This window comes from Citrus sinensis, chromosome 2 (genome assembly GCF_022201045.2).
Source record: "Citrus sinensis cultivar Valencia sweet orange chromosome 2, DVS_A1.0, whole genome shotgun sequence".
NCBI classification, from domain to species: domain Eukaryota; kingdom Viridiplantae; phylum Streptophyta; class Magnoliopsida; order Sapindales; family Rutaceae; genus Citrus; species Citrus sinensis.
The window spans coordinates 16,703,497-16,727,812 of record NC_068557.1 but is presented as its reverse complement, the minus strand read 5'-3'; the positions used below and the strand labels follow the sequence as shown (position 1 = coordinate 16,727,812).

General features: G+C 37.0%; 3 protein-coding genes and 1 pseudogene across 28 annotated transcripts in view; 2 read left to right on the top strand and 2 right to left on the bottom strand.

The window, feature by feature from the left end:
* The window catches only part of LOC127900235 (G-type lectin S-receptor-like serine/threonine-protein kinase At2g19130), a 29,105-nt gene extending 19,504 nt beyond the window's left edge, over window positions 1-9,601 (top strand). For both annotated transcript variants that reach the window (XM_052434726.1, XM_052434725.1), the window contains exon 3: window positions 9,368-9,601. In XM_052434726.1, the coding sequence (XP_052290686.1) occupies window positions 9,368-9,576 (209 nt within the window). In that variant the 3' untranslated portion in view covers window positions 9,577-9,601. The remainder of the gene's footprint in view (window positions 1-9,367) is intronic.
* LOC112497083 (uncharacterized) lies at window positions 207-19,678 on the bottom strand. Of its 25 annotated transcripts, none has more exons than XR_008052269.1 (6): window positions 19,522-19,678; window positions 18,371-18,651; window positions 2,348-4,595; window positions 1,608-1,709; window positions 1,324-1,501; window positions 207-815 (listed from the first exon to the last, which is right to left on the bottom strand). XR_008052269.1 is itself a non-coding variant. In XM_052434734.1 (5 exons), the coding sequence occupies exons 2-5, from the start codon at window positions 2,569-2,571 to the stop codon at window positions 761-763; spliced, it is 546 nt and encodes a 181-aa protein (XP_052290694.1). In that variant the 5' UTR covers window positions 2,572-4,876; window positions 5,746-5,937; the 3' UTR covers window positions 207-760. The 25 variants fall into 25 exon arrangements, 7 of the variants coding, with proteins under 7 accessions (XP_052290694.1, XP_052290693.1, XP_006469801.2 ...); XR_008052264.1 differs by having other exon boundaries at window positions 2,348-4,738; window positions 18,514-18,651; XR_008052270.1 differs by lacking the exons at window positions 18,371-18,651; window positions 19,522-19,678 and adding exons at window positions 1,942-2,045; window positions 5,746-5,938 and having other exon boundaries at window positions 2,348-4,876.
* On the top strand, window positions 10,839-13,744 carry LOC102625503 (G-type lectin S-receptor-like serine/threonine-protein kinase At2g19130). The gene has a single exon (XM_052434724.1). It carries the CDS (start codon window positions 10,988-10,990, stop codon window positions 13,445-13,447), a length of 2,460 nt encoding a protein of 819 aa, XP_052290684.1. The 5' UTR covers window positions 10,839-10,987; the 3' UTR covers window positions 13,448-13,744.
* A 572-nt stretch (window positions 19,679-20,250) lies between the features above and the next one.
* On the bottom strand, window positions 20,251-20,948 carry LOC102628691 (histone H3.2-like; annotated as a pseudogene).
* Window positions 20,949-24,316: the final 3,368 nt, after the last annotated feature.

The following is a 24,316-nucleotide window of genomic DNA, read 5'->3' as shown; positions in this document are numbered from 1 at the left end:
ATGCAGAACACAACATAACAGAACCAACCATTTGAAATTTCATTTCAGTTGGACGAGTAATCTAAAGTCGAATTTCACTGTCATCAATGGTGAAACAAAGAGTCCAGTTCATACTTCAGAGTCGTTGCAAATTAATTAAAATGACTAGAAGATTGGAATGATTAGCGAAATAGACAAACTGAATTGATAAGATAAACAAATAGATAGAATAAAACTAAAACTATGTACTGAAAACATCCGAATTTGTTGCAGTGTATTGCAGCACCAATTTCATTTGGGCCAAGAATGTACAAAGAAGCAAAATCTTGACGAGTTATGTTCGATAAAGTTCAATGCAGTTAAATGAAAAAACTGAAACTAACCCCTCTGTATATTCCAGTTTCTATTCTGTTTCCAATGCACCGCAAAAACTTATACGCAGTAATGAGACTGCAGTAGCACATTACAAAATGATACATCTGCATGTCCCCTATAATATCTGTTCATGCTAAGTAACCCAAATCTGCAATGGTAATTGGTTGAAGAAAAGAGGGTACTAATCGTATTATAATACTGAATATGGTCAGCTTAGTATTATTTATGGGAACTGAAAAACTCATAGTCTTTGTGTCGATTGACTACCTTGATGCCATCCGTCCAAACACAACCTCTAGCAAAAAGAGACGCATTTTCCTCTAGTATTCTGAGCTGTTCCCGAAGAATTTCAGAACGGTCAAAAAGTGAAGAGTCTTTGAAAGAGGATTCTTCAGGTACTTTGAGATCAAACCAGCTTTCTGCCTGCAGGTATAAAGCTTGTGAAGTGCTGTACCACAGCTCTGATCAATATCCAGAGAAGAATTATAGCTTATCTCAAAATGAGTGAAATTATTAAAATATATATATGTATAGCTCATTTCTATAATCCATTGGGTTCATAGTCTTAGATATCCTGATAAGAATTCCAACCCACTGCTTCTACATATACCCAGACATTGAACACAATTTGGTTTATTTATTTCTTAACAACATCATGGTCGTGATTCAAAGTTCAAAACATGAATTTCAAGGATTATGATATCTATGTGGCACGTGTGTCAAGTTTAGTAAAACTTAAATCTCCATGGGAATTCGATGAAAATCGACAAGCTCCTTCTTAGTCATAGGTCCGGGCGGCAAAGCTTATTCAGTTTTGACTTTGGATACCTGACTGCCTGAACAATTGATTAAGGACGAACCTATACTATGCACGTCGGATAGTAGCAGCAGAACCACTCAAAATAGGCAGAAGATTGCAATCTAAACCAATATATGACAAGGGTAGAACATATAGAGCTTAAACTTTACCTGTGCCTTGTAGCTTAGCAATCCCACTACAGGGGAGACAACACAGAGTGTTTTCTTTTTGAGGGTATCAGTTGGCACATCTCTCATAACCATATGTCCTAGCGAATGATAAGTCAAGAAAGCTGCACCAAATTTCCCTTCGGGAATTCGATATCTAGGATACCAAGCCACTGAAAACCTAAAACCAATTTATTCAGGTTGTAATAAGAATGTCACAGATTGGTTCCCCCCACCCCAAAAAATAAGTAAATAAATGAAAGCACCATGTGGTGACTGATTCTCACCAGGATGCAAGATGTAGATCATTCAGCTTCAAAGATTTCAACTTTGATATGTCACCAAATACTTGAAGATAAGAAGCTTCAGCATCAAAAAGATCCAGAATTCTGCAATTAGTAATTAGTTAAGATCAATCCAGATACATCTTAACACCCCATTTCAAATAAAAATGATGAGGGTTTCAATGAATTGTAAACAGAATGAGAAGAAAGAGTTCAACGAAAAAAAGCCTACATGATTAGCGGTGATTGGAAATGGATAACTATGAGTGAGTACGAATTAAGATAACAAGATAAAAAGAAGACACAACTACAGCAGTGAGGACAAAACATGTCAAACCTTCAACTAGGGCAATGGTTGGGCACACCACACAAGAAAAGCTGAAACGGAACTACAAATCAACCTTGTAGAATCATCATTTTCATGTACGACTTTTATGAATTCTGTAAATATGGCAATGTAAGTTTTGAGGTAAGAAAGCAGAACTCTCAATGCACATGGTACAATAACCTACAGCAATATCTTAAATACTCCAAGATGCAATTTCTTCAAGTTAATGAATAAACTACAGATTAAATACCATGTGAGAGAAATATGTCAGACTCAAGTTTAGAAAAATAGTTCTAATAGCATCCACTATAAATAATTGATTGTATATCAACCTAGCAATTTGATTTAGCTACGGCCTGATGATTATAATTTTCAATACAGCAAGCGAAAGATAAAGGCTAGTGGCGAAATTTACTTATTATGAAGAGGCCTTCGCAGCCAAGGTTTCTCAGTTTCAAAAAATTCAAATAAAAGTTCACAATTACTGGAGCGATCAGGTGATGGAGTGAAACTCTGGGAGTGGCCTTCAGGACAGAAAGCTTTATATGAATTGACACTCTCTTCAATCGAGCCAAATTTCAGCTCTGGGGCCAAAAGATTTTTTCCCTCTAATGCTGTTGAGCTATTTCTGATATACATGTCAGAGTTGGAGCGCTCTTCACTTGTACCACAAGAATTAGATAGATATGTGTAGCCAAACAATTGAACAGCTGAAAGACAAGGAACAAAATGAGCATCAAACGATGCTGATTCAGTAAGCCGCCCTTTTAGTTTCTGAGAATGACTTTTAGTCCATAATTCCCTGGCTCCTCGTACCAGTTCCAAACAGAAAAAAGTGATGTATTAGGTATCTGGTGCTTACACAAGGAGCTATCAGACAACTGATCACCCAAACACAAAGAACATTTTCCGTGTTGATATAATGAGGCAATAGCAGGAGCAGCGGAGTGGAGGAATCTTTCGAACTCCGCAAGTGGACATCCTGTTTCTAGCTCAAAACCCTCAGATACTAGTTGCATTTTGTAAGCAGCATTTAGGGGATCTGTTACCATTAAGCCAACGATAAGCTGTTGAACATCTTTCAAATTTTGCACATATTTCATTCTAATTTCAGCACTCTTGATGTGATGGACTTCTGTTGTGGTACACTGACTGTCAGAATTTGGAGCTTCAGTTTCAACTAGATTCAAACTGCTGCTACCAATTAAGTGTGTACTTTTAAATTTGCTTAACATGGCAGATGCACGATGATCAATTACATTTCCCCCCAAATGGCCATCCTTCTCTACTTCATGTAAAAGTGGCAAGTCGCCATTACGAACATGACAGATACCAGCAGAACCAGTTTTTTCTGAAATACTTGACCCCTTAGTGCCAACAGCAACCCGCTTCTTTGCATTCATTCTAGAAGTAACATCTTTTATGAATTGGTTTTCATTAAATTGTTCAAATTTTACGCATGATTCACTTTTTGTGGAAGCATGAAATGATCTAGCTGATACGTAACTCATCCCTGGTATCTTCACCCCACCGTATGGTTGAGAGCATACCCAAGTTGGCTGTCCATGAGAAGAAAAATCAGAATAAGAATGCAGGCAGGATGCACCATGGGTAAAACCATGCTGGCTACTGCAAGTTTTCTGCGCCATATAAGGATTCTTGTAACATTTCAATTCAAATGGCACCTCTAAAACTTCTTTCTTACATAAACAAGACTTGTTATGAGGCCTCAAGAAATTATGCCCCTGACATTCCAGTCCTTTCTTGCTTCTGCAATAATTTTGAGGGTTAAAGGATCCCTTTGTTTTCAATTTCTGTTCTTCATATTCATCCAATTCACAAGTGGCTACTTGACTTCATTGGGACACATGTCGATCAAGTCTCCTATTTAATCTCTGATGAGCAACCCATCGAGAGGACTCAACCAACACCTTCTGGTGGATTCTCACATCTGTTTTTGTCTTGTTATTTCCTGCATTTGCTACACCAATGTGCCTAGAAGATTCAATTGTTGGAGTGGGCAGCAATCCTTTACCAAAAAATGAGTTGTGCTCGACAAAAAGGTTCTTCTGAAGCATACTTGCATCTCCCTGTAGATAATTGCGTTGCAATTTGTTACCCTCACTGGTTTGTGTTTCCCTTACATTCCTCTGCTTCTTCCGCCAGACTGATTGGCTATTTTCCTTCCCTGTCATGATATGTTGGTGATTTCTAGTCTTATGGACAGCATCAAGTTCAGATGCCAAGTTGTGGCTCTTAAATCCATTTCTTTCTCTGATAGCATGAGAACTGTTACAGACATCACACCCTTGCTTATTCTCATCTGGAACTTTACAGCAAGTTCTACTATTGCAGTTTTGAATATTCAGATCTTCAGAACACAGTTTCACTTGTATTTCACATAGAGAAGTTGAATTGACCAGTGGGGTATCTTTTTCCAAGCCCTTTTCACAGTTTATAGCAGGATTGAGTATATCCTCCATAATTGATGAAGAAGATGACTTTGCATCAATAACATCATATTTACTTTCTCCTGCCATAGAAACAATCTTATCGGAGATCTTTTTACTTGAATAAGTTCTCTTTTTGTTGTTCTTCTTTTTCTTTCTAAAATGTTTCTTGAACTTCGGATCATCAGTAATTGAATCCACTTTGCTGTTTACCTGCTTATCACTAAAACCAAGAGTATCTGATTGGAAAGATCCAGCACATCTTGACTTCTCATTACACACAACATCTGGTACAGCTAGATCTCCGTACGGCTTCAAAGCCTCAGAGATCCAGATGTCACCAAGAACTGCACAACCTAAAGAGCTTGACGAACTACAGATACCATTTCCCCGTTCTATATGTTGAACTAATGCCCCTGAAACTTCCATCTCTAGAACATTTATCAATTTAAAGATTTTCAGTCCTTATCTAAATCAACACCAGAAAACAAAGCCTGCAATGGGAAATGAACAAGTTAAAGAAAAGAGGCACGATCAAGTTCAAAATGAAATCAAATCCTACTAGAGACAGATAACATGTTAACAATAAAGTCAACAGAATTTGAATGAAACAAGAATCCACTCCAGCCTGTCAAATATTAAAGCAACAGAAAAGCAAAGAACCAAAAGAGCATCTCATTTATCATATGAACCAAAGATTGGATAAAGTTAGTAAAAATAATTGGAATAAAATGATATGAACAAGCACTCAAACCAAATATACTCATATGACCCTAAAATTTGCATTTTAGTTAATAAGATACTAAAATGAATTTAACTAACTACCTAACAGTACAAGCACACATCTCATGAAACAAACCAATTTATCAGGGCATTTGCGTACATACAAAAGTCCAAATATCTCTTTAAATCAAACCCACCTAATTTTTACCAACAAAAGTTATTTTTCTTGACCTAATATAACTCAAGGGTAAAACTAAATATGACCCCAAGAAATAACCCAAACCATGTAATTTATTCAAATGCACGTTTTCAAGTACTTCTCAGACAGTTATTTAATTCATCTGCTACCCAGAAAAAAAAAATGAAAGTAGAAAAAAAGAACAAGAACAAGAAAAAGAATGCCACTTTACCAAGTGCAGGTGATGGGTTCTTGTGACTGCTCAAAGAACCCAGAAAATATAATTAAAAGGAAATATCCATGTTCCTTTAACCAAATTAAGAAACATACAAAGAAAACGACAATTTTTGAAACAAGAAACGTGAATAATACTGATCAAATTATGACACCCGTATTGAATTTAGATCAAACAAAAAGATTAAACAGAAAAAAAAAGGAAAAGATAAAAGAAAAAGAAAGTACCTGAGAGACAAAATGAGAAGCGCGCCAGAATCCAAAATATGAAAAATGGGTTTTTGGGGTTGACTTTTGAGTCTGTTTCAATTTTTATTTAACGGATTTCTTGAAATTGCTAGGAAATATTCTCTTTTTTAGAGTGTGGAGTAGGCATATCACAGTTGATGAGGTCGAATCTCTCTCTATGGGCGCCATGTGTCTAATACGTATGATGATAACACAAGCAAAATACCATAATGGATGGATTATGGGCAGCCCGCGGAATTGTCTGTTTTACCCCGCTATTGTAACCATCCAGGAGGATCCGTTTTAATATGTTTTTTTGCTACACTTTAAATATTCCAATAAATTAATTAATTCATGTTTATAAACAGTGTTATGGAAAATAAGGGAGATGGTGAATAAATAATATTATAAGTTTTTTAAAAAGTTACATAAATAAAATTAATAGTTTTTTAAATAAAAAATTATTTCTAAAGAAACATGAATTACTGCCAAGTAGCATGTGAATAAACATTTAATTATTCAAAAAAGAATGATTATGTACTCTTTGATGTATGTTACGACGTTAATTGGTGAGAATGAAATATTGTACAATAAATTATCTTAGAAATTTATTAAAGTATACTATGTACCAATGAATGTTATTTTTTCCAATGAAAATTTTGGGATGATAAATTGATAATATTAGGGATAGGACTATTTGAGCTCTAAAAATTATTTTAAATACTCTATTATTCTATAGATTTGTGTACTATGAACTCTCGACTTTCTTCCAATAGTTAGTAGTGTGAAAGTGGTGTAATGAGGGAGTGATGTGGTGTCTTAATTACTCTCCCGTTTAGCTCTTTGTTAATGTTTTTTAGGTCTGCTGTTTTAAATTTGTGAAGTTTTTTATATTGTCGCTATTTTCCATTATTGTTATTGGTGGTCTATATGATGGATACGATGGAATTAGCGAAACTTTGTGGCTCTTTAACTTTGCGTGACAAAGCAAGTACGATTTTGTCTCAGATGCTGTCCAAAAGCGAAGGGAGGCAATGGCAGTGAATTACTTGATTAGTAAGATATTAACGAAGCAGGTGATTTCCAAAGATGCCTTCACTAAGAATTTTCCAGTGATTTGAAGAACATTCAGGGAGTTAAGATCAAATGTTTAGAGAAGAATGTATTCTTGTTCTGTTTTAGCTGACGAGTTCTTTTGTTGGCCCATGGCATTTTGATAGGACATTGGTTGTTCTCACTCCATTGCAAGGTAATGGTGATTTGACTGTGGAATGTTCTGACAAAGTGATATTTTGGGTGTAAATTTATAACGTGCCCTTATTGTATATATTAAAAGAGATAACTGAACTTCAACTGAGTATACATGGAACGATGGAGAAAATAAATATGAGATCATCTGGTGATTGTATGAGAAAGTATCTGAAAGTCTATGTTACTTTTGATATTGTGTTACCTTTGATATTTCTTATTCGTTAAAACGGAATTTACGTGTGAAATTCCATTCATTGGATCTTAAATGTGTGTTTGGTACAATATGAGAAGTAGTTAAATTTTTATTTTCACTGTGATAGGATAAGACATATATTTCATAAGTGTGAGGTGCATGAGTTAGCATGGGCAGAGGATGGCTCCCACACCACTCTTCTGTTTGGGAATTGGATGAGAATGACTGTTGGTGCTTTCGTCAAACGGCTAAAAAATCCACTAATGGTCAAGGCTAATACAAAGAGTGGCAGTGAGGAGTTGAATGCATCGTTGATGACACCAAATAAGCCGGATACAGTTATTAATGGTGTGAAAATTTTGGATGAATTTCAAAATGTGAGTGATTTAAATTTTGAAAGCGCTAATGTTGCAGACAAGGGAGCTTTTCCTTAGCTTATGATCTTTGGTTTCTATATGGCTTCTTGGCTGCTTAACTTCTTTACGGCTTCTAGGCCGCTTGACCTCTTTACGGCTCCTAAGTGTTCGACTTCTTTATGGTTTCTTGGTTGCTTTACTTCTTTATGCTCTGCTTCCTTGATGCCTCTATGTTTCTTTTTCCCTTTCTTTTCCTTCTCGTCTGCGCCTCCATTTCGTTCCTACATATTTTGACAGCACAGAATTTTTGGTTGTTGCAGCGGCCATGGAAATCATCAAGAACAATTCATGGTTGATGCTTTTTGTTCTTTTCACGTGCTTCTCACTCAAATCCCATGTCTCCTTCGGAGCTGACACCATTTCTGCAAACCAATCTCTCTCTGGTGATCAAACGATCGTTTCTAAAGGTGGGGTCTTTGCATTTGGTTTCTTCAACCCAGCTCCTGGTAAGTCTTCAAACTATTACATAGGCATGTGGTACAAAAAAGTCTCTGAAAGAACTATAGTTTGGGTAGCCAACAGAGAACAGCCAGTTTCTGATAGATTCTCTTCGGTTTTAAGAATCTCAGATGGTAACTTAATTCTTTTTAATGAGTCCCAACAACCCATTTGGTCCACAATTTTGACCGCTACCAGCAGACGTTCTGTGGTAGCAGTTCTTTTAGATGAAGGAAATCTTGTTTTGAGAGATTTGTCAAATAATTTGTCGGAGCCGTTATGGCGAAGTTTTGATCATCCAGCTCATACTCGGATTCCCGGTATGAAGCTGACGTTCAACAAGAGAAACAACGTCAGTCAACTTCTCACTTCATGGAAGAATAAAGAAAATTCTGCACCGGGTCTCTTCTCCCTTGAGCTAGCACCAGATGCATCAAATCAAAATGCTATTTTGTGGAATAGGTCTGAGCAGTACTGGAGAAGTGGACCTTGGGATGATAATGCAAAAATTTTCAGCTTGGTCCCTGAAATGACACTAAATTATATCTACAATTTCAGCTATGTGTCGAATGAAAACGAGAGCTATTTCACCAACAATGTGAAAGATAGCACTTACACATCTCGATTCATTATGGATGTTTCAGGACAGGTTAAGCAGATGAATTGGTTGCCTACCAACTCTTGGTTTCTGTTTTGGTCCCAACCAAGACAGCAATGCAAGGGTTATGCTTTTTGTGGTCAATTTAGCACCTGCAATGAGCAAACTGAGCGTTTTTGTTCTTGTTTGAAAGGTTTTCAACAAAAATCGGTGAGTGACTGGAATTTGGAAGATTATTCTGGTGCCCGCTGCAGTGTGAAAATAATAGTCTTGCCAATGGAAAAAGCGACCAATTTTTCCAGTACAGTAACATGAAATTGCCTAAACATCCACAATCTGTGGCAGTAGGGGGTATCAGGGAATGTGAAACACACTGCTTGAATAACTGCTCTTGCACTGCTTATGCTTACAAAGACAACGCTTGCTCGATTTGGGTAGGAAGTTTCGTGGGTCTGCAACAGCTACAAGGAGGTGGAGATACCATTTATATCAAGCTTGCAGCTTCTGAGTTCTCGAGTCCCAAGAATAAACAGGGAGTATTCATTGGCAGTGTTGTGGGCACAGTGGCTGTCGTAGCTCTTATTGGCCTGATCATGCTTGTATACTTGAGAAGGAGAAAGACAGCAACTGTAACAACCAAAACTGTGGAGGGTTCTTTGGTGGCATTTGCATGCAAGGATTTGCAAACTGCCACAAAGAATTTCTCTGAAAAGCTGGAGGGAGGAGGTTTTGGTTCAGTTTTCAAAGGGGTGTTGCCGAATTCAAGTCTCATAGCTGTGAAGAAGCTTGAAAGCTGGAGCCAAGGAGAGAAGCAATTTCGGACTGAAGTCAGTACCATAGGGAATATCCAACATGTCAATCTGGTTCGGCTTCTGGGTTTCTGCTCTGAACTAGTAGGTTGTTGGTCTACGATTTCATGCCAAACGGTTCTTTAGACTCTCATCTCTTCACTGAAAAAGATTCAGACTTTCATGATTGGAAGACAAGATACCAAAATTCAATGGGGACAGCCAGAGGTTTGGCTTATCTCCATGAGAAGTGCAGAGACTGCATCATACACTGTGACATAAAGCCAGAGAACATTCTGTTAGATGCTGAATTTTGTCCCAAAGTGTCGGATTTTGGGCTCGCAAAGCTTGTTGGGAGGGAGTTCAGCCGTGTCCTAACAACCATGAGAGGAACAAGAGGTTACCTTGCACCTGAATGGATTTCAGGAGTGGCCATAACAGCCAAAACGGATGTCTACAGCTACGGAATGTTGCTGTTTGAATTTGTATCAGGAAGGAGGAGCTCGGAGGAATCTGAAGATGGTAAAGTGAAGTTCTTCCCATCTTGGGCTGCTAAACGAATAGTTGAAGGCAGCAATCTCGTTAGCCTCTTAGACCCAAGACTGGAGGGCAACGCTGACGAAGAAGAGCTTGCAAGACTTTGCAAAGTGGCTTGTTAGTGCATCCAAGATGATGAGACTCACAGGCCATCAATGTGTCAAGTAGTTCAAATTCTTGAGGGAGTTTTGGACGTGGCACTGCCTCCAATTCCCAGAGCTCTCCAAGTAATGATCGACAACCATGAGCACGTAGTCTTCTTCACTATCTCAGAGTTTTTTTAATCAAAGAGCAACAATTCAACTGCTTCATCTCAAGCAAAGAGCACCACATCATCAAGAAGTTCTTAAATCGGTGTGAAGAAAATATTTTCACATTTGTGTTTTAAGAATATGTATTTGGCTAATTTCACTTGTAACAACCTGTATGCATACTTGGATAGAAGCCTTGCTTCGTAGTGTATAATAATAATGCAACCTGCCAAAGCAATTTTAAGAATCACAAGCCTTTTGCCTCGCTGTTCTCTCTAATGAACTCTGATTGATCTATGCTCCCCTGCATTGACTATTGGTTTCACCTAATCGCTTCAATTGTCAAAATTAGGTATTGAAATGAAAGTTATCCAGAAGAAGGGGAAAAACAGCGAAATCAATCAAACAAACAAACAAACTTAAACGCGACGTTGTAATAAATAACATGGGTCAAGATATGAATCAACTGGCCAACATTGTTGAATTGTCCGTATTTTTATCGACTTCAATTGGCTAACAAGTTTCCTTCTTTTCTTGAAGGATGGCTTTGACGGCTTACGTAACAAATAATTTACGTTAGACTTTTAAATAGTCCATCTGAAAAAAATTTTGTGACACGGTTGACAGTATAAGCACAACGACAGTGATTACTAACTGTTTCTGCTTAGGCCCGCCACACCCACCTCCAATTTCTCCCTTATGTCTTTGATAAATAGACCATCTGTTGTTCATAAACAACATCTTGTCTGCACAGAAGTTTTCCAGCAGCCATGGATGTCAAGAAAAATGTATGGTTCATGCTCTGTGTTCTCTCCATATGCTTCACTCTCAAACATCATTTATCCTCTGCTGCTCGTGACTCCATCTCTGCAAACCAATTTCTCTCTGGGGATCAAACTATTGTCTCTGCTGGTGGGGTCTTTGAACTAGGCTTCTTCAAGCCAGGTAACTCTTCAAACTACTACATAGGCATTTGGTACAAAAAGTTGTCAGAACAAACCATAGTTTGGGTGGCAAATAGAGACAAACCAGTTTCCGATAAAAACTCCTCAGTGTTAAGAATATCCGATGGTAATTTAGTTCTTTTAAATGAGTCTAAAACGCCCATCTGGTCCACAAGTTTGAACGCTAGTAATACAACAGCTTCAATCGAAGCAGTTGTTCTAGATGAAGGTAATCTTGTTTTGAGAGATTCTTCAGCTAATTCAACCTTATGGCAAAGTTTTGATCATCCGACTCATACATGGCTTCCCGGAATGAAGTTTGGAATAAACAAACGGGCAAAAGTAAACCAATTTCTCATCTCATGGAAGAATAAGGAGGATCCTGCACCGGGTCTCTTTTCGCTTGAGCTAGCCCCAGATGGATCGGATCAATATGTTATAATGTGGAATAGGTCTGAACAATACTGGAATAGTGGAGTCTGGACTGGAATAAATTTTGCCAACGTTCCGGAAATGATATCTCGTCAATATGTCGACTTCAACTACATTTCGGATGAAAATGGGAGGTATTTCGTTTATTCTGTTACTAATTCTATGACAATGCGCTTTGTTATTGATTCATCAGGGCAGATTGAGGTTATGTTTTGGTTGGAGTCTAGCAAGGCTTGGTTTCAGTTCTGGTCGCAACCAAGGCAACCTTGTGATGTTTATGCTTATTGTGGCGCATTTGGCAGATGTAATGAGGGAAACCAGTCTTTCTGTGCTTGTCTGCCAGGTTTTAGGCCAAAATGGGAGAACAATTGGAACTTGATGCAGGATTATTCTTCTGGCTGTGTGAGGAAAACCCAACTGCAGTGTGAAAATACTGTTGTTACAAATGGAAAGAGTGACAAGTTTTTAGCAAATTCTCACATGGTATTGCCTAAACATCCACAATCTGTGGCAGTAGGGAGTATCAAGGAGTGTGAAACAACCTGCTCGAGGAACTGCTCTTGCACTGCTTATGCTTATGAAGACAATGCTTGTTCAATATGGATTGGAAGTCTCTTGAGTCTGCATCAACTTTCACCAGGCGACGCAAATGGGAAAACTATTCATGTCAAGCTTGCAGCTTCGGAGTTTTCAAGTTCCAGTAATAACAAGGGAATAGTCATTGGTGCTGTGGTGGGTTCAGTGGCATTTGTAGCTCTATTAGGCCTTCTTGCTTTTATGTATTTCAGGAAGAGAGAGAATACAATGAAAACAAGCAAATCAGTGGAGGATGGTTCGTTGGTGGCATTTGCATACAAGGATGTGCTAACAGCCACAAAGAATTTCTCTGAAAAATTGGGGGGAGGAGGTTTTGGTTCTGTTTTCAAAGGGAGGCTGCCTAATTCAAGTGTCATAGCTGTGAAGAAGCTGCAGAGCTTCAGTCAAGGAGAGAAACAATTCAGAGCAGAAGTCAGCACAATAGGGAACATCCAACATGTCAATCTAGTTAGGCTTCGTGGATTCTGCTCTGAAGGTACAAAAAAATTATTGGTCTATGATTACATGCCAAATGGTTCCCTAGATTCGCACATCTTCCATAGAGAGAATTCAAAGGTTCTTGATTGGAAAACAAGATACCAAATTGCACTAGGGACAGCCAGAGGATTGGCTTATCTCCACGAGAAGTGCAGAGACTGCATCATACACTGCGACATAAAGCCAGAGAACATTCTATTAGATGTTCAATGGTGTCCAAAAGTGGCAGATTTTGGCATGTCAAAGCTTGTTGGGAGAGAATTCAGCAGAGTCCTAACGACCATTAGAGGAACAAGAGGGTATCTCGCACCAGAATGGCTTTCAGGAGTGGCCATAACAGCAAAAGCTGATGTTTACAGCTATGGAATGATGCTCTTTGAAATTGTTTCAGGAAGGAGAAACTTTGAATGGAACTCTGTATACTCTGAAGATGAAGAAATGAAATACTTCCCAACTTGGGCAGCAAGCCTAATGAGTGAAGGTGGCAATGTGCTTAGCCTTTTAGACAAAAGACTTGAGGGTAGTGCTGATGTAGAAGAGCTTTCAAGGATTTGCAAAGTTGCTTGTTGGTGTATCCAAGATGATGAAACTCATAGGCCATCAATTGGTCAAGTGGTTCAAATACTTGAGGGGGTTTTGGAAGTGACTCAGTCTCCAATTCCAAGATCCCTTAAAGTAATCGCAGATAACAAGGAGGATATAATCTTCTTCACCGAGTCATCTGAGACTTCAGGTGCTTCATCTCAAGCTAAGTTCGCTGGATCATCAGCAAGTTCCTAAATCCTTACCAAGATAATCAATTTTATTTGAGTAGTATTTGTTATTTCTGTTTTTTGGATTTGGGTGGTGTTTTGTTATTTCTGTTTGACTATAGTCTTGAATTTATTGCCCTTATTTGAGTACTATTATCCTAGATAGTCTACTATACATATATGGTATTAATCTATATTATTTTCATATGGTTTGAACTTCGTATGTCGTAGCATAATGTTTATCAAAATCTCGTGTCTGCAAGTTGTTTATTTTCTAGCTGTTAATAATGTCCACTCGAATGATAACAATTTATCTACCTGTTAATATATGATTTTAATATATGTTTATATGCAGAACACAACATAACAGAACCAACCATTTGAAATTTCATTTCAGTTGGACGAGTAATCTAAAGTCGAATTTCACTGTCATCAATGGTGAAACAAAGAGTCCAGTTCATACTTCAGAGTCGTTGCAAATTAATTAAAATGACTAGAAGATTGGAATGATTAGCGAAATAGACAAACTGAATTGATAAGATAAACAAATAGATAGAATAAAACTAAAACTATGTACTGAAAACATCCGAATTTGTTGCAGTGTATTGCAGCACCAATTTCATTTGGGCCAAGAATGTACAAAGAAGCAAAATCTTGACGAGTTATGTTCGATAAAGTTCAATGCAGTTAAATGAAAAAACTGAAACTAACCCCTCTGTATATTCCAGTTTCTATTCTGTTTCCAATGCACCGCAAAAACTTATACGCAGTAATGAGACTGCAGTAGCACATTACAAAATGATACATCTGCATGTCCCCTATAATATCTGTTCATGCTAAGTAACCCAAATCTGCAATGGTAATTGGTTGAAGAAAAGAGGGTACTAATCGTATTATAATACTGAATATGGTCAGCTTAGTATTATTTATGGGAACTGAAAAACTCATAGTCTTTGTGTCGATTGACTACCTTGATGCCATCCGTCCAAACACAACCTCTAGCAAAAAGAGACGCATTTTCCTCTAGTATTCTGAGCTGTTCCCGAAGAATTTCAGAACGGTCAAAAAGTGAAGAGTCTTTGAAAGAGGATTCTTCAGGTACTTTGAGATCAAACCAGCTTTCTGCCTGCAGGTATAAAGCTTGTGAAGTGCTGTACCACAGCTCTGATCAATATCCAGAGAAGAATTATAGCTTATCTCAAAATGAGTGAAATTATTAAAATATATATATATATAGCTCATTTCTATAATCCATTGGGTTCATAGTCTTAGATATCCTGATAAGAATTCCAACCCACTGCTTCTACATATACCCAGACATTGAACACAATTTGGTTTATTTATTACTTAACAACATCATGGTCGTGATTCAAAGTTCAAAACTTGAATTTCAAGGATTATGATATCTATGTGGCACGTGTGTCAAGTTTAGTAAAACTTAAATCTCCATGGGAATTCGATGAAAATCAACAAGCTCCTTCTCAGTCATAGGTCCGGGTGGCAAAGCTTATTCAGTTTTGACTTTGGATACCTGACTGCCTGAACAATTGATTAAGGACGAACCTATACTATGCATGTCGGATAGTAGCAGCAGAACCACTGAAAATAGGCAGAAGATTGCAATCTAAACCAATATATGACAAGGGTAGAACATATAGAGCTTAAACTTTACCTGTGCCTTGTAGCTTAGCAATCCCACCACAGGGGAGACAACACAGTGTTTTCTTTTTGAGGGTATCAGTTGGCACATCTCTCATAACCATATGTCCTAGCGAATGATAAGTCAAGAAAGCTGCACCAAATTTCCCTTCGGGAATTCGAAATATAGGATACCAAGCCACTGAAAACCTAAAACCAATTTATTCAGGTTGTAATAAGAATGTCACAGATTGGTTCCCCCCACCCCAAAAAATAAGTAAATAAATGAAAGCACCATGTGGTGACTGATTCTCACCAGGATGCAGGATGTAGATCATTCAGCTTCAAAGATTTCAACTTTGATATGTCACCAAATACTTGAAGATAAGAAGCTTCAGCATCAAAAAGATCCAGAATTCTGCAATTAGTAATTAGTTAAGATCCAATCCAGATACATGTTAACACCCCATTTCGAATAAAAATGATGAGGGTTTCAATGAATTGTAAACAGAATGAGAAGAAAGAGTTCAACAAAAAAAAGCCTACATGATAAGCGCTGATTGGAAATGGATGACAATGAGTGAGTACTAATTAAGATAAGAAGATAAAAAGAAGACACAACTACAGCAATGAGGACAAAACATGTCAAACCTTCAACTAGGGCAATGGTTGGGCACACCACACAAGAAAAGCTGAAACGGAACTACAAATCAACTATGTAGAATCACCATTTTCATGTACGACTTTTATGAATTCTGTAAATATATCAATGTAAGTTTCGAGGTAAGAAAGCAGAACTCTCAATGCACATCGTACAATAACCTACAGCAGTATCATAAATACTCCAAGATGCAATTTCTACAAGTTAATGAATAGACTACAGATTAAATACCATGTGAGAGAAATATGCCAGACTCAAGTTTAGAAAAATAGTTCTAATAGCATCCACTCTAAATAATTGATTGTATATCAACCTAGCAATTTGAATTAGCTACTGCCTGATGATTATAATTTTCAATACAGCAAAGGAAAGATAAAGGCTAGTGGCGAAATTTACTTATTATGGAGAGGCCTTTGCAGCCAAGGTTTCTCAGTTTCAAAAAATTCAAATAAAAGTTCACAATTACTGGAGCGATCAGGTGATGGAGTGAAACTCTGGGAGTGGCCTTCAGGACAGAAAGCTTTATATGAATTGACACTCTCTTCAATCGAGCCAAATTTCAGCTCTGGGGCCGAAAGATTTTTCCCCTCTAATGCTGTTGAACTATTTCTGATATACATGTCAGAGTTAGAGCGCTCTTCACTTGTACCACAAGAATTAGATAGATATGAGTAGCCAAACAATTGAACAGCTGAAAGATAAGGAACAAAATGAGCATCAAACGATGCTGATTCAGTAAGCCGCCCTTTTAGTTTCTGAGAATCCCCTACTTTGACTTTCAGTCCATAATTCCCTGGCTCCTTGTACCAGTTCCAAACAGAAAAAAGTGATGTATTAGGTATCTGGTGCTTACACAAGGAGCTATCAGACAACTGATCACCCAAACACAAAGAACATTTTCCGTGTTGATATAATGAGGCAATAGCAGGAGCAGCGGAGTGGAGGAATCTTTCGAACTCCGCAAGTGGACATCCTGTTTCTAGCTCAAAACCCTAAGATACTAGTTGCTTTTTGTAAGCAGCATTTAGAGGATCTGTTACCATTAATCCAACGATAAGCTGTTGAACATCTTTCAAATTTTGCACATATTTCATTCTAATTTCAGCACTCTTGATGTGATGGACTTCTGTTGTGGTACACCGACTGTCAGAATTTGGAGCTTCAGTTTCAACTAGATTCAAACTGCTGCTACCAATTAAGTGTGTACTTTTAAATTTGCTTAACATGGCAGATGCACGATGATCAATTACATTTCCCCCCGAACGGCCATCCTTCTCTACTTCATGTAAAAGTCGCAAGTCGCCATTACAAACATGACAGATACCGGCAGAACCAGTTTTTTCTGAAATACTTGACCCCTTAGTGCCGACAGCAACCCACTTCTTTGCATTCATTCTAGAAGTAACATCTTTTATGAATTGGTTTTCATTAAATTGTTCAAATTTTATGCATGATTCACTTTTTGTGGAAGCATGAAATGATCTAGCTGATATATAACTCATCCCTGGTATCTTCACCCCACCATATGGTTGAGAGCATACCCAAGTTGGCTGTCCATGAGAAGAAAATCAGAATAAGAATGCAGGCAGGATGCACCATGGGTAAAACCATGCTGGCTACTGCAAGTTCTCTGCGCCATATAAGGATTCTTGTAACATTTCAGTTCAAATGGCACCTCTAAAAATTCTTTCTTACATAAACAAGACTTGTTATGAGGCCTCAAGAAATTATGCCCCTGACATTCCAGTCCTTTCTTGCTTCTGCAATAATTTTGAGGGTTAAAGGATCCCTTTGTTTTCAAGTTCTGTTCTTCATATTCATCCAATTCACAAGTGGCTACTTGACTTCATTGGGACACATGTCGATCAAGTCTCCTATTTAATCTCTGATGAACAACCCATCGAGAGGACTCAACCAACACCTTCTGGTGGATTCTCACATCTGGTTTTGTCTTTTTATTTCCTGCATTTGCTACACCAATGTGCCTAGAAGATTCAATTGTTGGAGTGGGCAGCAATCCTTTACCAAAAAATGAGTTGTGCTCGACAAAAAGGTTCTTCTGAAGCATACTTGCATCTCCCTGTAGATAATTGCGTTGCAATTTGTTACCCTCACTGGTTTGTGTTTCCCTTACATTCCTCTGCTTCTTCCGCCAGACTGATTGGCTATTTTCCTTCCCTGTCATGATATGTTGGTGATTTCTAGTCTTATGGACAGCATCAAGTTCAGATGCCAAGTTATGGCTCTTAAATCCATTTCTTTCTCCGATAGCATGAGAACTGTTACAGACATCACACCCTTGCTTATTCTCACCTGGAACTTTACAGCAAGTTCTACTTTTGCAGTTTTGAATATTCAGATCTTCAGAACACAGTTTCACTTGTATCTCACATAGAGAAGTTGAATTGACCAGTGGGGTATTTTTCTCCAAGCCCTTTTCACAGTTTATAGCAGGATTGAGTATATCCTCCATAATTGATGAAGAAGATGACTTTGCATCAATAACATCATATTTACTTTCTCCTGCCATAGAAACAATCTTATCGGAGATCTTTTTACTTGAATAAGTTCTCTTTTGTTGTTCTTCTTTTTCTTTCTAAAATGTTTCTTGAACTTCGGATCATCAGTAATTGAATCCACTTTGCTCTTTACCTGCTTATCACGAAAACCAAGAGTAGCTGATTGGAAAGATCCAGCACGTCTTGACTTCTCATTACACACAACATCTGGTACAGCTAGATCTCCGTACGGCTTCAAAGCCTCAGAGATCCAGATGTCACCAAGAACTGCACAACCTAAAGAGCTTGACGAACTACAGATACCATTTCCCCGTTCTATATGTTGAACTAATGCCCCTGAAACTTCCATCTCTAGAACATTTATCAATTTAACGATTTTCAGTCCTTATCTAAATCAACACCAGAAAGCAAAGCCTGCAATGGGAAATGAACAAGTTAAAGAAAAGAGGCACGATCAAGTTCAAAATGAAATCAAGTCCTACTAGAGACAGATAACATGTTAACAATAAAGTCAACAGAATTTGAATGAAACAAGAATCCACTCCAGCCTGTCAAATATTAAAGCAACAGAAAAGCGAAGAACCAAAAGAGCATCTCATTTCTCATATGAACCAAAGATTGAATAAAGTCAATAAAAAATAATTGGAATAAAATGCAATGAACAAGCACTCAAACCAAATATATTCATATGATTCTAAAATTTACATTTTAGTTAATAAGATACTCAAATGAATTTAATTAACTACCTAACAGTACAAGCACACATCTCATGAAACAAACCAATTTATCAAGGCATTTGCGTACATACAAAAGTCCAAATATCTCTTTAAATCAAACCCACCTAATTTTTACCAACAAAAGTTATTTTTCTTGACCTAATATAACTCAAGGGTAAAACTAAATATGACCCCAAGAAATAACCCAAACCATGTAATTTATTCAAATGCACGTTTTCAAGTACTTCTCAGACAGTTATTTAATTCATCTGCTACCCAGAAAAAAAAAATGAAAGTAGAAAAAAAGAACAAGAACAAGAAAAAGAATGCCACTTTACCAAGTGCAGGTGATGGGTTCTTGTGACTGCTCAAAGAACCCAGAAAATATAATTAAAAGGAAATATCCATGTTCCTTTAACCAAATTAAGAAACATACAAAGAAAACGACAATTTTTGAAACAAGAAACGTGAATAATACTGATCAAATTATGACACCCGTATTGAATTTAGATCAAACAAAAAGATTAAACAGAAAAAAAAAGGAAAAGATAAAAGAAAAAGAAAGTACCTGAGAGACAAAATGAGAAGCGCGCCAGAAGCCAAAATATGAAAAATGGGTTTTTGGGGTTTTGACTTTTGAGTATGTTTCAATTTTTATTTAACGGATTTCTTGAAATTGTTAGGAAAATATTCTCTTTTTTAGAGTGTGGAGTAGGCATATCACAGTTGATGAGGTCGAATCTCTCTCTATGGGCGCCATGTGTCTAATACGTAGATGATAATACAAGCAAGGAAAATAATGTTTGCCCCGGGTGTCAAACCCCGAAATAACTCAAAACGGCATCGTTTCGTTCTAATTTTTTTTTTCTTTCATACGCTTTGAAACGACGACGTTTCGGCATTGGCACGCTTGCATTAGGAGTCAAGGGAACTAAACTTGGGTCTGAGTTAAAGTTTAAGCTTGCAGAGCTCATGGCGCTAATGGGAACACCAAATATTTCAGACATCTTTCCGGTACTTTCATGGTTTAATTCAAGGTGAAGAAAGGAGAACAAAGAAGATTTCTAATAAGCTCTACTGTTGAAATTGTAGAAAAAAAAGTCTGTTGTTAACGGTGAAGAAGCAGTAGCAAGGAACAATATTGAAGGAAGTAATTGGAATTTTTTTTCTTTTTTTTCGAGCTATTTATCTGCAAAATTTGTTTCAACGATGAGAGAGCTCATAAACTACTTGCTTAAGCAAATGAAAGTGCCCAATAATTCAATTTTTCTAAAACAAGACTTCTAACATTCAACAGACATTTTCACAAGCATCTGGAAGGCACAATCTAAACAGCTAAAGAAAAATTCAGTACATTACATAAGATTTCCAAAATGGCCCATTACATATCAACATCTCAAAAGCAAACCCTAACAACAAAAACAACTTATTAAAATGTTTACATCCGTCATTTTATTCAAGCCCTCTCGCCTCTGATTCTCCTTGCAAGCTGGATATCTTTGGGCATGATGGTGACCCTTTTAGCGTGAATAGCACAGAGATTGGTGTCTTCAAAGAGACCCACTAGATAAGCCTCGGCAGCTTCTTGAAGAGCCGCGACGGCGCTGCTGTGGAACCTCAGATCGGTCTTAAAGTCCTGAGCGATTTCCCTAACGAGCCTCTGGAACGGAAGCTTCCTTATCAGAAGCTCAATGCTCTTCTAGTACTTCCTGATCTCTCTCAAAGCCACTGTTTCCGGCCTGAAACGGTGTGGTTTCTTCACTCCTCCCGTCGTTGGAGCGAACTTTCCGAGCTGCCTTGGTGGCCAGCTGCTTACGTGGTGCCTTTCCTCCGGTGGACTTCCTTGCCGTCTGCTTCGTGCGAGCCATTTTGTGAAAGTGTGTTTCTGCAGAACCAGAGGAAAAACTTTAAAGTGATGGCAACGTGGCGACGGAAGACAAGTTTAGGGGATAGTTGTTTATATAAGACAGTGAAGCGAGGCGTTTGTTTCTGTGAGTTCAGAATCTGGACCGTTCGAAGGGCAATGGGTTCAAAGAAAGGGCTTTTGTTTTGCGTTTATTATTCTCTAAACGGCGTCGTTTCAAAGCGGAGGAAAGAAAAAAAAATTAGAATGAAACGACGCCGTTTTGGGTTGTTTCGGGGTTTGACCCGGGATTTGACCCGGGGCAAACATCAGTACTCTACAAGCAAAATACCATAATGGATGGATTATGGGCAGCCCGCAGAATTGTCTGTTTTACCCCGCTATTGCAACCATCCAGGAGGATCCGTTTTATTTTTATTTTTTTGCTACACTTTAAATATTCCTATAAATTAATTAATTCATGTTTATAAACAGTGTTATGGAAAATAAGGAGATGGTGAATAAATAATATTATAATTTTTTAAAAAGTTACATAAATAAAATTAATAGTTTTTTAAATAAAAAATATTTCTAAAGAAACATGAATTATCGCCAAGTAGCATGTGAATAAACATTTAATTATTCAAAAAAGAATGATTATGCACTCTTGGATGTATGTTACTACGTTAATTGGTGAGAATGAAATAATGTACAATAAATTATCTTAGAAATTTGTTAAAGTATACTATGCACCACTGAATTTTATTTTTTCCATTGAAAATTTTGGAATGATAATATTAGGGATAGGACTATTTGAGCTTTAAAAATTATTTTAAATACTCTATTATTCTATAGATTTGTGTACTATGAACTCTCTACTTTCTTCCAATAGTTACTAGTGTGAAAGTGGTGTAATGAGGGACTGGTGTGGTGTCTTAATTACTCTTCTGTTTAGCTCTTTGTCAGTGTTTTTTAGGTTTGTTGTTTTAAATTTGTGAAGTTTTCTATATTATCGCTATTTTCCATTATTGGTATTGGTGGTCTATATGATGGGTACGATGGAATTAGTGAAACTTTGTGGCTCTTTAGCTTTGTGTGACAAAGCAAGTGCGATTTTGTCTCAGATGCTGTCGAAAAGTGAAGGGAGGCAATGGCAATGAATTACTTGATTAGGAAGATATTAATGAAGCAGGTGATTTCCAAAGATGCCTTCACTAAGAATTTTCTAGCGATTTGAAGAACATTCAGGGAGTTAAGATCAAATGTTTAGAGCAGAATGTATTCATGTTCCGTTTTGCCTTTGAACAAGAATGCTGACAAGTTCTTTTGTTGGGATCATGGCATTTTGATAGGACATTGGTTGTTCTCACTCCATTGCAAGGTAATGGTGATTTGACTGTGGAATGTTCTAACAAAGTGGCATTCTGGGTGCAAATTTATAACGTGCCCTTATTGTATATATCAAAAGAGATAGCTGAACTTCTATAGAGTATACAGTGAATGATGGAGAAAGTAGATACGAGATCATCTGGTGATTGTATGGGAAAGTATCTGAAAGTCTGTGTTACCTTTGATATTTCTTATTCGTTAAAACTTGGTTTACGTGTGAAATTTCATTCATTGGATCCTAAATGTATGTTTGGTACTATATGAGAAGTTGTTAAATTTTTATTTTCATTGTGATAGGTTAAGGCATATATTTCATAAGTGTGGGGTGCATGAGTTAGTAAGGGCAGAGGATGGCTCCCACACCACTCTTCTGTTTGGGAATTGGATGAGAATGATTGTTGTTGCTTTCGTCAAACGACTAGAAAATCCACTAGTGGTTAAGGCTAATATTAAGAGTGGCAGTGAAGAGTTGAATGCATCATTGATAACACCAAAGAAACTGGATATCGTTATTAATGGTGTGAAAATTTTGGATGAATTTCAAAATGTGAGTGATATAAATTTTGAAAGCGCTAATGTTGTAGATGAGGGAGGGCATGTTGTGGGGTCTAATAATCAAGGATGGTCATGTATAAAATTGCATTCTAAGGGCATGTTTGGTAGCATGTATTAAGCGGGTATGTATTGCACTTATTTTTTTAACCCACGTTTGGTAAATTATTCAATTGGTATGTACTGTATAAAAAAGTAAAATTAATACATATTTGGGTGTGCAATAAAGACCTGCACCAACCCTTGTGTCTTTATTAGCTTGGTCAATAAAAGTAAAAAGGAAAAGTAAAAGAACCCAAAAGTCCACAACCCATATCATCTTCTTCTTCACTTCTGAAAACAATACGGACAGTTTTTTACCAAATCCTTTTGATGCAGGTAATTTCAGCACTTAACTTTAACAAATCATTATTAACCATTCAAATATTAACTAGATCCATATTAATTTCAAAGGAAATTTGGTCTTGGTCTCAAGTTCTTATAAAATAAAATAAAAAAGCCATACGTTTTATGTCTGGGCTTTTTTTTTTTGGCTATGTTTCTGAAGGAGTGAAGGGGTAGAAAGAGAGAGAGAGAGAGGATGAGGAAGAGGAGGAGGAGCCTGTGAAAAAAGTGAGTAAAAAGTGTTAAAAAAAGTTTGCTTAAAGAGACAGGAGTGACGACTTGTTGTAATGCTGTTGCTGCATGTCTGGGCTTATATTGCGTATTGACTATGATAAGTATAGATATATTAATTGCTATATCACTAGGGAATAATTAAGATAAAGATTTCTAGCACTTTAATATTCAAGATTAAAGATGATTAAGGCAAAAGATGTTTATGTGATACTATGTGATTTGTTTATCTGTCAATTTAAATATGAAATGTTTTGTTAATATTTTTAGTTAAGAATTATGGTAATGATTTAATATGCAGCTCACAATTTTACAGTTTAAATTATATATCAAAAAATATAATCAAATTCAACATATAGGAATGGAGGAGGATGGAGGTGCAAGCCACACAATTGGAAACAAGGCAGGTACAAGGCAAGCATAGACATATGTAGAAGAAGAAGCATTGTTGGATGCACTAGATGCAGTGGTTGTAAGCGGTGGTCGTGCTGATAATGGATTCAAATCTGGTACATTTATACATCTTGAAAAGGTAATAAATCAAAAGTTACCAAATTGTGGTTTAAAGGCTTCTCCTCATATTGACTCCAAGATTAGGAAATGGAAGAAACAATATGGGCTGATGTTTGATATGTTGAACACGAGCGGTTTTGGATGGAATGATGTAAAAAAATGTGTAGAGGTTGATAGTGATGAAGTTTGGAATTCATATGTTCAGGTTAGAGAAATTTTTAAAAGTTTTGAATTTATTTACTCTCATTTGCGAGTTTTTGAATTTTTCTTTTTGGAGATTGATAGTCATTTAGCAATTGTTATGTCCAAGTTTATTAAATTTTTGACTATTTATTATATTGAACTTTATTATTTTTTATTATATACTGTATCTAACTACATTTTGATTAAATATTTGTAGTCTCATAATGCTGTAGGAAACTGGAGAGGCAAGCCATTCCCACTTTATGAA

Bases quoted from the DNA above. Each gene is read 5' to 3' on its own strand.
- LOC102625503 (XM_052434724.1), top strand. From the start codon at position 10,988: ATGGATGTCAAGAAAAATGTATGGTTCATGCTCTGTGTTCTCTCCATA.
- LOC112497083 (XM_052434730.1), bottom strand. From the start codon at position 16,338: ATGTATATCAGAAATAGTTCAACAGCATTAGAGGGGAAAAATCTTTCG. The intron at 15,476-16,114 runs GTAAATTTCGCC...TACTAATTGCAG, and splicing joins CAAAGGCCTCTCCATAATAA to AATTCTGGATCTTTTTGATG. The intron at 14,584-15,091 runs GTAAAGTTTAAG...GATATTGATCAG, and splicing joins TGCTAAGCTACAAGGCACAG to AGCTGTGGTACAGCACTTCA.